Source organism: Medicago sativa, chromosome 5, assembly GCF_051527215.1.
Source record: "Medicago sativa cultivar Bolivia chromosome 5, Bolivia_mono, whole genome shotgun sequence".
Taxonomy (NCBI): Eukaryota; Viridiplantae; Streptophyta; class Magnoliopsida; order Fabales; family Fabaceae; genus Medicago; species Medicago sativa.
In genome coordinates, this window is record NC_140753.1 from 43912529 (window position 1) to 43925479 (window position 12951).

General features: G+C 32.9%; 1 protein-coding gene and 1 pseudogene across 1 annotated transcript; both read left to right on the forward strand.

The window, feature by feature from the left end:
• LOC146922313 (uncharacterized) overlaps positions 1 to 12951 on the forward strand; it is a 145238-nt pseudogene that overhangs the window by 18506 nt on the left and 113781 nt on the right.
• Positions 821 to 6637, forward strand: LOC146922314 (Major facilitator superfamily protein). The gene is made up of 4 exons (XM_085715309.1): positions 821 to 919; positions 1236 to 1453; positions 3030 to 3589; positions 5530 to 6637. Exons 1-4 carry the CDS (start codon positions 829 to 831, stop codon positions 6416 to 6418), a joined length of 1758 nt encoding a protein of 585 aa, XP_085571435.1. The 5' UTR covers positions 821 to 828; the 3' UTR covers positions 6419 to 6637.

Genomic DNA, 12951 nt, shown 5'->3' on the forward strand with positions numbered 1-12951 from the left:
ACTTTGAATAAGATTCATGTAAACAAAAAGAAGAGTTTGAATATGATTGTTGGATGGATTTATTATAGTCAATAAAACTGCCACAAAAAATCCTCCTATAAAATAATCAATCTTCTTAACTTTTTGCAAATTATATTTTTTTTAAGGAACTTTTTGTAAATTATAAAAAGCTTAATTAAATACCACCGATTTTTCTACCGTTTTGAAAAATCTGAATGGTTCTCACTTAAAATCATAAAAATAAATTATTAAATTTAAAGTTCTAATTGAATATATACCATGGTTTATTTATGTTTTATGTAGATTTAAATCTCAACATAATTGTATAATTAAAAAAAAAATGCACTCTATAATCAAGAGGAACTCTACTAAAATAAGCAAGAGCTTGCCAAAAAATAAAATAGTCCTTTTAATTTTTCAGAGGAACTCAACTAGGGTAATATCTTTTTTTTTTTTTTTTGAGGAATAGGGTAATATCTTTTTGAAAGGAACTCTACTAGGGTAATATCTCTAGTAGATACTTTTAACCAAATAAGAAAAAAAATCATCACACTGCAGTAGTACGGTGCAAGTTGGCCATGAGTGTTAAAAGTATACAAGACAGAAATATCTTGTCCCATACCTATTTACCAATATATCAAAATTATAATTATTTTATTCAGATAAAAATCATTTTACGGTTGGAAAGAAAGTAAGTATAATCTTATTATTTTGTGGCTATTATAACTCTACAAGTGGTAGTGTGAACATTTGACAATGTGGTTTCCGTGATAACCACAAGCTTTCCCTTTAAATACCTAAATATATAGTCATTTAATGTACTGCAAAATGAATACAGGTTTTGAAAAGATGGAGAAGAATGGTAGTAATCATACTAGAAGGAAAAAAGGAGGGCTTGCAACAATGCCTTTTATCTTTGGTATGCTTTGAAACCCTAACTCTTTTATATTAAATTTTAGACATTTTTGTAACTCATATTTTACTTCAATGCTATGAAGCACGGACACTTCTCGGACTAGGCGAGTCCCAGTTGCACGTGTCGCGTCCGACACTGACACAACACCGACACTTGTAATTACACTGAATTATATGATTTTTTTTTCAAAATTATTAGCTTCGGCGTGTCAGTGTCCGTGTCGTGTCCGGTGTCTGTGTCCATGGTTTTGAATCATGGTTTTGTATTAGATAGTAAACTATAGAAATATTAATGTTGATTTAATTTTTTGTTGTTGCAGCTAATGAGGTTACTGAGAAGTTAGCAGTGGTGGGTTTCAATGCAAACATGATAAGCTACCTAACAACACAGCTTCACATGCCATTAACCAAAGCTGCTAACACTCTCACTAACTTTGGTGGAACTTCAAGCTTGACACCATTGCTTGGTGCTTTCATTTCTGATTCTTTTGCTGGAAAATTCATGACTATTACCGTTGCTTCCATTATTTACCAGATAGTAATTTTCTTCTTCTAATCAACAATAATGATTTTCCTTCTTTATTATGATTTTACATTAACAAGTTTTCTCTTGTTGAAGATTGATTGAAATTATATTTACACTTTAAAACAAGAAATATTAATAATGATCAAATCATGTGATATTTTTGTGAATAATTTTATAAAATAGAATAAAATTATTTGATTGATAATAATTGTAACTCTTGTTGTACTCATGGGGTCGGGTTTATATACGGGAAAGATAAAAATTGTGCATTTTTATATTCAAATTGTTTTTTTTTTAACAAACCAAAATGAATTTTATATTAAACGACAAAAGATGTTCCTCACAGCACAAGGTGTGCAAAGAAAAAGCAATATTCGAATTGGTGTTATAACCTAGTTGGTTGTTTACAGCAATGTTAAAACACTAGAATTGATGAAATGGATTTTTTATTTGAGGGGATCTTGATTAAATGGATTGATGTAGATCCCATGTACTCTCATAAAATATTTTGCTTATAAAAACCGATTTTTTTTTAAGAAAATAAAAAATCAAACATGTTTTAATATATGAATTCAGTTAGAATTGATATTATATAACTATTCTTAAAAAAAAAAAAAACTTTTTTTTTGGTACAATGATATAAAGAATCTTACCCATTCATGAAAATGAATAGTTTTTTTTCATGGTTAAAATGAATAGTAAATAGATATGCACCGTAAATCTTGATTGTCATTTTTTTATTACAGAAGTTACTAAACTTTTATTTCAATAAAATAAATTACAAAACTTTTAGTGAAATTTTAAACAATGCCCTCTTGTTTTTTTTTTCCTTCTTCAGGTAGTCTAATCACTATAATTTCACTTGTTTAAGATGAATAAGTGAGAAGTCTGGTGTTCAAACCACCACCCTTACATTTTTTTTTATTTGAGGAAAACCTCCACCTTTACATATAATACAATTTCTTACCATCATCAATTGAGTTATAATCACATGAATCTTGGTTCAATCTTTTTACCTCGAGGTTTTAGTTAAGTTTGCCTATTACGTATATAATAATATATTGTCCTGGCTTGTAGAAAGAAAGAAAAAAATAATACTGTCCTAGCTTTCCAAATAACAATGTAATCAAAAAAATCAGCTAGTTGTTTACATGAGTATTGTCTTTGATACAAGAATTTAAAGACAGTGGTAATTCTTTAAAGTTTTGTCCAAAAATATTTTAGACTGTGAAGGCCTCAAAGGTTAGGTTACTATACTAAATTAAAGTTAAAAAATGAGTAAATATTTTAATAGAATTATGCGTAGACTTAAATGAATTATGATAGTATGCTTTTTTTGTTGTTGAAAATAGTATGTACTCATGTAGATGTTTGAGGATATATTTTGTTTGTGCAATGCATTAAGCATATGTCATGTCATGGTTTTCTCTATCAATGGAATGTGTACATACGTATGATTATTGAAGCCATTTTTTTTAATATGTATGTTATAAACACCTTGAATCCACCACTATTTAATGATGATTAATCCTTATTGAAAGTTTTTTTATTCTAAGCTGTCGAAATTTTTGTGATTTTTAAAAATCAGGGTATGATTAGTTTGACTATGTCGGCGATACTTCCACAATTAAGACCACCACCTTGTAAAGGGGAGGAGGTATGCCAGGAAGCTAGTACAGGACAACTCGCTATTCTATATGTGTCACTTCTACTAAGTGCACTCGGATCGGGTGGGATCCGACCCTGCGTGGTAGCGTTTGGAGCCGATCAATTCGATGAATCGGATCCAAACCAAAAAACAAGGACATGGACTTATTTTAATTGGTACTATTTTGTCATGGGAACAGCTATACTTGTGGCTGTGACTGTTCTAGTTTATATTCAAGACAATGTTGGGTGGGGATGGGGCCTTGGAATCCCCACATTGGCAATGTTCATCTCAATAATTGCATTCATTGGTGGATATCGACTTTACCGGAACTTGAACCCGGAAGGAAGCCCGTTTACCCGACTTGTAAAGGTATGTGTGGCTGCTTTTCGTAAGAGGAAGATACCAAAAGTGCCCAACTCTACATTGTTATATCAAAATGATGAACTTGATGCATCAATAACATTAGGAGGGAAGCTGCTTCATTCTGATCAGTTAAAGTAAGTATAGTAATTAATTAATTTATGTATCTCTTATCTTTTCCTTTCATAATGTTTTTTAATACACCTTTACCTTCCTTGATACTTCCTCCGTTTCAAAATATAAGTAAAATTCATTTTTTAGGTTCATTCATTTAATGATGTATTTGGTTCATAATATGGACCACATACATCATTAAATGAATGAACCTAAAAAGTGAATTTTACTTATATTTTGAAACAGAACGAGTATAAAACATATCATATGAGTTTGTACCAAAAAATAATGCACATCATCAATCATATGAGTGTTTCAATAATTGAGTTAATAAAGGCCTTAGGTGAGCAATGATTGGAAGATATTAAAAAATTGAGGAAGTGATTAATTGTGCAAAGTAGGACCCTCCTAAGAAAAGAATTCGAATTTGATTTTTACAAACACACACATCTTGAAGATTAGTCTCACCCCACCACATAATCCTCGGAGTTCATTTCTCATGCTAGCTATGTCGGTTAAAAAGCTAACATTTTTAAAAAAAGTTATTTCATATCAAATCTTTAAATTCGGTTAAAAAGCTAACATCTTTAAAAAAGTTATTTCATATCAAATCTTTAGATAAGAAATATAATATAAATTTAATTAGACTATCAAACTAATATATATCAATGAAATTAGTCTTTTTTATACTCAACATGAATTTTTAGAGAATGTTACTCTATATTATTTCATATTTCAATTCTAATGTATACTAATATATTTAAATATACAAAAAAAATTAGTGTAAATTAATAAGCTTAAATTACTCATAAAGGTTAATAAATTTATAATTTAATTCAAAGTACATAATATAATATAATAATATTTAAAATAAATAATATATTTATTTAAGTAGAGGCTTTATTTATAACTTGTGGTCTGATTTTTTTTTTTACTAAATAAGCTTTGAAAAATTTGTAAATCTAATCTATTGTAGACTAAGTTGCAGACCCTTATAAATCGGCCTGGCCTACTCTCATTCATATTTGCGAGAACCTCTTTGCTTCTTTCGGTGGGCCATAGATAAGACATTGACCATCACTTTGTTTTGTCGTGAACTATGAGCCAAATTAATCATCAATATTATAGGACCAATTTACACACACCCCACTAGTCTCTTGTGCATATCCATCCACTCTATTCAACCCAGTTCATAAATATGGAAAAAAAATATATCATTCAAGCGATAAAGGAGTTTTATCTCTTGCTCAATTTGTTAAAAGTTTGATCTCTGACTCTTATTTTGAAGAAAAAAAAAAGGTTGGAAGTGAAAAATTATCCCATAAATTCTCTGACAAAAACTAGTCATTACTAAAAATATGGTAAAAGTATAAAATCTAGAAAACAAACACTCAACCTCTATATCTCTCCGCACCTTGACTTTACCACAACCACCAAAATCATCTTTAAATCTCTTTTATATATACATTCGTATAAGTAGTTAAATGAAAGTCTAATTTTAAAATACATACTGTGTCAAACTATCATACACAATCGTCACTATTAAAAATGTTGAAATAGTGTTGACCAAATCAGAAAATTATAAAAGATAAAAAAAAAAAAAAAAAAGAGTGTGTGAGAGAAATTATAGTGTGAATTGTAATATTGTATTGAATTTTAACATAATGAACTAATGTACAAGCTTACAAGTATTCATACTTAATCTATGATTAAACATGCTAAGCTATGGTGTGATCAACCCTATGTGATCATAACTAGTTCCCCTAAGATTAAAAAGGAAACAGTTACAACCATTTACAACTCAATATAACCTTGTAAGCTGTGATAACTTGCTCCACAAGTTAGTGTAGTGTATGGCGTTCTTCCTCTATTTTTTCAATTAAACTTTTTTAATACAGCCTTGTTTAAAGTTATTGTAATATTGTATAAATGATCTCAAGATTATAAACTGATTTTAATACAGATTTTTAGACAAGGCAGCAATAGTGACAGAGGAAGACAACATCAAAACACCAGACTTATGGAGGCTATCAACTGTTCACAGAGTGGAGGAATTGAAATCAATAATCAGGATGGGACCAATATGGGCATCAGGCATTCTTCTAATCACAGCATATGCCCAACAAGGCACTTTCTCCCTCCAACAAGCCAAAACTATGAACAGACACCTAACAAAATCATTCGAAATCCCAGCAGGGTCCATGTCGGTATTCACCATCCTCACAATGCTCTTCACCATTGCCCTCTATGACCGTGTCTTAATCCGAGTGGCTCGTAGATTAACTGGACTCGACCGTGGTATAACCTTCCTTCACAGAATGGGCATTGGTTTTGTGATCTCACTTTTTGCTACCTTCGTTGCTGGATTCGTTGAAATGAAACGAAAGAAGGTAGCTATGGAACACGGACTCGTTGAACACTCTAGTGAAATAATTCCAATCTCAGTGTTTTGGCTTGTGCCACAATATAGCCTTCATGGAATGGCTGAAGCTTTTATGTCAATAGGGCATTTGGAGTTTTTCTATGATCAAGCTCCTGAGAGTATGACAAGTACTGCAATGGCATTTTTTTGGACATCAATTTCTCTAGGGAACTATATCAGTACACTTTTGGTTACCTTGGTACACAAGTTTACTGCAGGGCCTAATGGTACCAATTGGCTTCCTGATAATAATCTCAATAAGGGGAAGTTGGAATACTTTTACTGGCTAATCACACTCTTGCAGTTTTTTAATCTCATTTACTACTTGATTTGTGCTAAAATGTACACCTATAAGCAAATTCAGATCCATCATAAAGGGGATAACAGTTCAGAAGACAACAATATTGAGCTTGCTAGTACTACAGTTTAAGCAAAATTTTATAAGGATACTATACTTTATGAGTTGCTTAGATTTGGATTTGGTCATCACACTTGTAGAAGTTATGTGATCATTTGCTTAAATAATTACTATAACTATCATTATATAGTGTACAAGGAATGTATTTGTGAGCTTACTTTAGCTTTGTGGAACACATCTGTAAAATAAATAATAACTATTCTGTTTTTAATTGATGGTTTTTAGGGAAAATAGTACTTCTATTCTTCTATTGTTTTTATATTTTGAGGTTTCATTTACTTCTTTTAAAGTAGAAATTATTTTATAGAATATAAAGGAAAACTTGTTAAGTCATAACTCGGAAATATAAATTATGAAAATTTGCTCTAGCGCAAACTGCCAAATTGTTATCAACCCGTACCCGTTCCTACTCATGTCCCCTCGAATCAAGTCAAGGGAACTCCGCATCTTCATCTTCCAGCCATGAGAATTTAATCTTGATTACTCGCCATTGAGTTGATCAAGAAGCAGGAATGACAGAGAAAGCGAATTGAATTGAGTAAGAAGAACTTGTATAGAAGAAGTGTGAATCCAAGAAGTATGAATTGAATTGAATCAAGGAAGGAGTATGAATCAGATATAAAAAAAAAGGAACTACGAGTGACGCGTAAGCATAGATAGAAATTCATGAACATGGTAATATAACATGTTGTGAACCACGGATTGATACTTGTGTACCAGTTCGTGATACTTTTGTGAATTAATTTGTACAAATTCCCCAATTATCCATGGAAACTGACGAACCGAGACAAGTGGGTGAAGATCGAAGAAAAATGAAGATTTTGCAAAATAACATAGATAAAAAAGAAAAAAGTGAATATAAAAAATATTTTAGAAAATGGACACTACTTTTTTGCAATAATAATTAGGTTACGATACTTAATTGGATAGTACTAGTACTACGAACCGACATGTACCGAAACTTTATACCTTGTACTAAATTCTTCTCATGTTGTGTGCCGCGAACTCATGCCCAAACTGCATACCAATGCGAATCATGTGACAATGTGCATGAATATCACTCATATATGTAAGATTCAACTTAACTTGATTATGAATGTAGAGGCCAAGAGTACACCTCAGCTAACTTCTAAACCGAAGGTACAACTAAGCAAAACAGAAAATCTAACCAACTATCTAGCTCATTTGAGGCTTCTCCTACAATTTGGATCTGCTATTGCATGTGTTGTTGATAGAAAGCAACATAATATGATATTTTATCCAAAGAATTCTAAGGTGAAAATGATTTGTTATTCATTTAATTGAAATTTACAACCTTTGGATACCTATATATAGCAAATGTATCCGAGTAATTAAGCTAGCTTGCTTTACAAGTAACTAAGCAAAACTAACCCTAATTCTCACTAAGCATGCTTAAAGGATAAGCACTAACTCCTAACAATCCCTCCCTTAAACTGAACAACATCAGAAAGCAGTGTATGTTAGGCTAATCCATCAGTATCACCAAGCTTAGTTCTCAAAATGCAGAAAGTTTCAAGCTTGAGTGGCTTTGTCATAATGTCAGGCTATCAGCCAATTGATCTTGTGAGTTGCAATGCTTCAGCTCCATAACTCCATCTTTGATCAAATCCCTCAGAAAATGAAACCTGACATCTATGTGGTTGCATCTTCCATGCATAACTGGATTCTTAGAAAGCTTAATTGATGAACTGTTATCACAATGAATCATAGTTGCTTCCTTTTGATCTTCACTCAAATGATTCAAAATTCTCCTTAGCCAAATTCCTTGACAGGAGCATGAAGCTGTTGCAACATACCCAGCTTCAGTGGTGGAAAGAGTAACTATAGGCTGCTTCTTAGATGACCAAGCTATTGAACCATCTCCAATCATAAACACATAATCTGAAGTGCTTTTCCTGTCATCAGTATCACCTGCATAGTCTAAATCTGAATAGCCAATTAATCTCACATTTTCTTCTTTCTTATACGTAACTCCATAGTTAACAATTCCTTTCAAGTACCTCATAATTCTTTTGATATCTGATAGGTGCATTTCAGTAGGTCTCTCCATGTATCTAGCAACCAAACATACTGAATATGCAACATCAAACATCCAACAATATGCTTATACTTGCTTACAAGTTACATCTACTGCTTTACCATTCTCATCCTTTGCCAGCTTACTCCCAGTCACTATAGGATTGCACACTTTCCATGCCAAACCTTTCAAAGAAAGTACCCCATTTTTCCCATCATCATAATGCTAAACTTCTACTCCAAGAAAATACATCATTTTTCCCAAATTAGTCATAACAAAATTCTTTTGCATTAAATTTTTGAATGATTCAAACATTGAAATGTCATCTCCAGTGTAAATGAGATCATCCACATATAAGTTAACTATAAGCATTCTCCCTTCAGAGTTTTTCTTCACAAATAAAGTGTGTTCATGAGAGCATTTCACAAAGTTTTCTTGAGCAAAATAAAATTCTATTTTTCTGTACCATGCTCTATGTGTCTGTCTTTTTTCATACAAGGCTTCCTTCAGTTTATACACCTTGCGAGTATCTTCTTGCTGATAGCCTAAGGGTTGCTCTACATATACATCTTCAATTACCTCACCTTGAAGAAAAGCACTTTTAACATCAAGCTGATAAACCTTCCAACCTTTACATGTTGCAATTGCTAGAATTGTTCTTATGGTGTCCCATCTTGCTACAGGTGAAAATACTTCATTGTAGTCAATTCCAAGCTTCTGAGCATATCCATTAGCTACTAATTTAGCCTTGTACTTCGCAACCTTCCCCTTTTCATTCAGCTTAGTCTTATATACCCATTTAACTCCAATCTTCTTGCAACTAATAGGTAAATTAATGAGTTCCCAGTGTTATTGCTTTCTATGGATTCTATTTCCTGTTTCATTGCATCTCTCCAAACCTTCAGTTTAGAAGCTTACTCATAAGTATTGGGATCATCTGAGGTGTTGAATAGAGCTAGACTATTCAGTTATTGTTCTTCTTCAACTTCTTCTCCAGTTACATAATCATCTAAGTAGCTAAGGGGAAGATCTGAATCATCAGATGACTCAAGATCCATTTCTTCTTCATGATTAGAAGAAGCATTCTCACTTATATCTTCTAGATAAGGAATATCAGGATCTATCTCATTCACTGGTGTATCACTTGTAAATTCTATCACATCATCATCAACAAGTAATTTACTATTTTGTGAATTTGTTGCAACATTCCAGTTTGATCATTGTGATTCTTCAAATATCACATCTCTACTAATCACAACTTTCTTGCTTTTAGGGTCATAAAGCTTATAAGCTTTATATTCTTCACTTATCCCTAACATAATGCATCTAGAACTCTTATCATCAAGCTTCTTCCTCTGAGTATCTGGTACATGAGAGTATGTTATACAACAAAAAATTCTAAAGTGCTGCATTGAAGGTTTCACACCACTCCATGCTTCTTCAGGAGTCATATCCTTAACTGACAATGTAGGACTTCTATTCAAGATATGAGTGGTCCAAACAACTGCTTCTGGCCAGAAAATCATAGGTACATCTCTGGCTGCAAGCATGCTCCTTACCATGTTCACCAATGTTCTATTCTTTCTTTCAGATACACCAATTTGTTGTGGTGTATAAGCAGTACTAAGTTGTCTTTTGATTCCATTTGAGGTGCAAAACTCATTGTAGACTGCAGAAGTGTATTCACCCCGTCTATCAGTTCTCAAACACTTAATCATGCAACCAGATTCTTTCTCAACAAGTCATTTAAAAGCTTTGAATATTTCAAACGCTTGTGATTTCTTTTTCAAAATATATGTCCAAGTTTTCCTACTAAAATCATCAGTGAAGGTAAGAAAGTATCTGCTACCTGCATTGGAGCTTGGTTTGATAGGCCACATATATCAGAGTGAATCAGTTCAAGCTTCTCTGATGCCCTCCATTGTGCTTTCTTTGGAGTTGCTTCTCGATGTTGCTTCCCTAATAAGCAATCTCTACACTTCCTTTCAGTTTCTTGCAATCCTGGCAAGTCTTTCACCATTTTTTTCTTTACCAAAATCTTCAAACCTTTCCGGCTTAAATGACCATATCTATAATTCCATACTTTAGCATCTTCACACTTTTCAATCTTCAGATATTTTGGAACAATAACAGGTGCAGAAATTATGAACATTCTATTGGTGCTCATATGTGTTGACATAATCATGCTCCTCTCATCATGATAAACTTTGCAAGTATCATGCTTGAACACAATTGTTAGATTCTTCTACTGAAGTTGTCCAATACTAAGCAAATTATTTCTAAGTCCAGGTAAATAATACACATTGGTTATGACCTTAATTATGCCACCAATTAGTAACTTCAAATTTCCTCACCCCATGACTTACATCTTTGAATCATCTCCTAATTTCACTGATTCTTTGAAGTTACCATCAAAATCAAATAACGAATCCTTTGTTCCTATCATATGATTGGAGCAACCTGAATCAAGAAACCATACGTCATCTTTAGAACTCGTGTTTAAGCATGATTGAGCCATAACCAGCAATTCACCATCTTCAAATTCTGCAAAATTTGTATTTTCTTCCCATAGAGGACATTCATTCCGATAATGTCCAAGCTTGTGACACTTATAACATTGAATAGAGTCTTTGTTGATTCTTCCTTTACCTCTTCCCCTTGCACCTGAACGCCATCTTCCTCTTCCATATCCTACATTGTTGTTAATTGAACAAGAAAACAGTTGTAGGAAATGAACAAGACAAAGGAGAAATAACTGCTTTCATTCATATAATTTGTCTGATAAAAAACAAACAGAACACACACTATGTTTTACATAGTTTGACAATACTAAAAACTTCCAATAACTACCACAATACAACACAATTAATTAAAGAAAACTGAACAGCAATTACTAAAATAAAATAACCAACACATAATACATAAAAGTCTTCACATCAGCAGTCCTAAGCATGATATTTAACACTCCTCCTTGCTTTAGGAGCTGCAAACACCAAGCTTTGATCTCATATCTTCAAACTTGATAGTTGATAAGGGCTTTGTTAAGATATCAGCATTTTGCTCTTCTGTTTTGCAATAAACAAGAGTAATGACACCATCCTTCTGCACTTCCCTCAAGAAAAACAATTTGATGTTGAAATGCTTGGTTTTTCCTTGAAAAACTGGATTATGAGATATAGCTATTGCAGCTTGATTATCAACAAAGATCTTAGTGGCTTCTTTGTGGTCAAGATGAAGGTCACTCAATATCTTTCTCAGCCACATAGCTTGATTAACAGCAGCCGTTGCAACAATAAACTCCGCTTCAGCAGTTGATTGAGCCACTGTTTCATGTTTTTTCGAACTCCAAGAGAAAACACTAGAACCAAGTGTGAAACAATAGCCAGAAGTGCTTTTCATATCATCAGCAGAACCTCCCCAATCGCTGTCTGAAAAACCAATCAGCTTGAATTCATTGCTTTTGGTAAATTTAATGCCAAAATCACATGTTCCTTTCACATATCTAAGCACCCTCTTTGCTGCCTTGAGATGACATTCACTTGCACAATGAATAAACCGAGACAAAATGCTTACCGCATTCAAAATATCAGGCCGTGTGGCTGTCAGATACATCAAACAACCGATCAGACTTCTAAAATATGCTTGTCAATCTTTTCAGTTCCATCTTTGCAAAGCTTCTCTTTTGAATTCATTGGAGTGCTCATTTCTCTGCATTCTTCAAGTTTAAACTTTTTCAAAATTTCTTTTGCGTATTTATTTTGACAAATGAAAATTTCATCCTTGCTTTGCTTGATTTCCATTCCAAGAAAATAAGTCATTAATCCAAGATCTGTCATCTCAAATTCCTTCATCATTTCCAATTTAAATTCATCAATGAATGTTGCATTATTTCCTTTCACCAAAATATCATCAACATAGAGAGAAACAACAAGAATATCAACCTCATTGTGTTTGATGTAAAGGGTACACTCAGACTAGCTTTTCACAAAGCCCAAAGTCAGCAGATGATTATCAATTCTGTTGTACCAAGCTCTTGGTGCCTGCTTCAATCCATAAAGAGCCTTCTTAAGAAGATAAACCTTGTCTTCTTCCCCTTTCTTCATAAAGCCTTCAGGCTGTTCAACATAAATTTCTTCTTGCAAGAAACCATTTAAAAAAGCTGATTTAACATCCAACTGGTATACTTTCCAACCCTTTTGGGCTGCAATAGCAAGTAGCATCCTGATGGTGTCTAGCCTGGCCACTGGCGCAAATGTATCAGAGTAGTCCACTTCAAAAATCTGAGCATAACCTTTAACAACTAGCCTTGCCTTGAACTTGTTGATATAGCCATCAACATTGAGCTTAGTTTTGAAAACCCACTTGACGCCAATGAATTTCCTATCTTGAGGTCTGTCAACAAGCTGCCATGTATTATTTTTCTCAATCATGTGCAACTCCTCCTCCATTGCAACCATCCAATTTTTATCAAGTTTTGCTTCTTCAAAACCAGCAGGCTCACAAACAG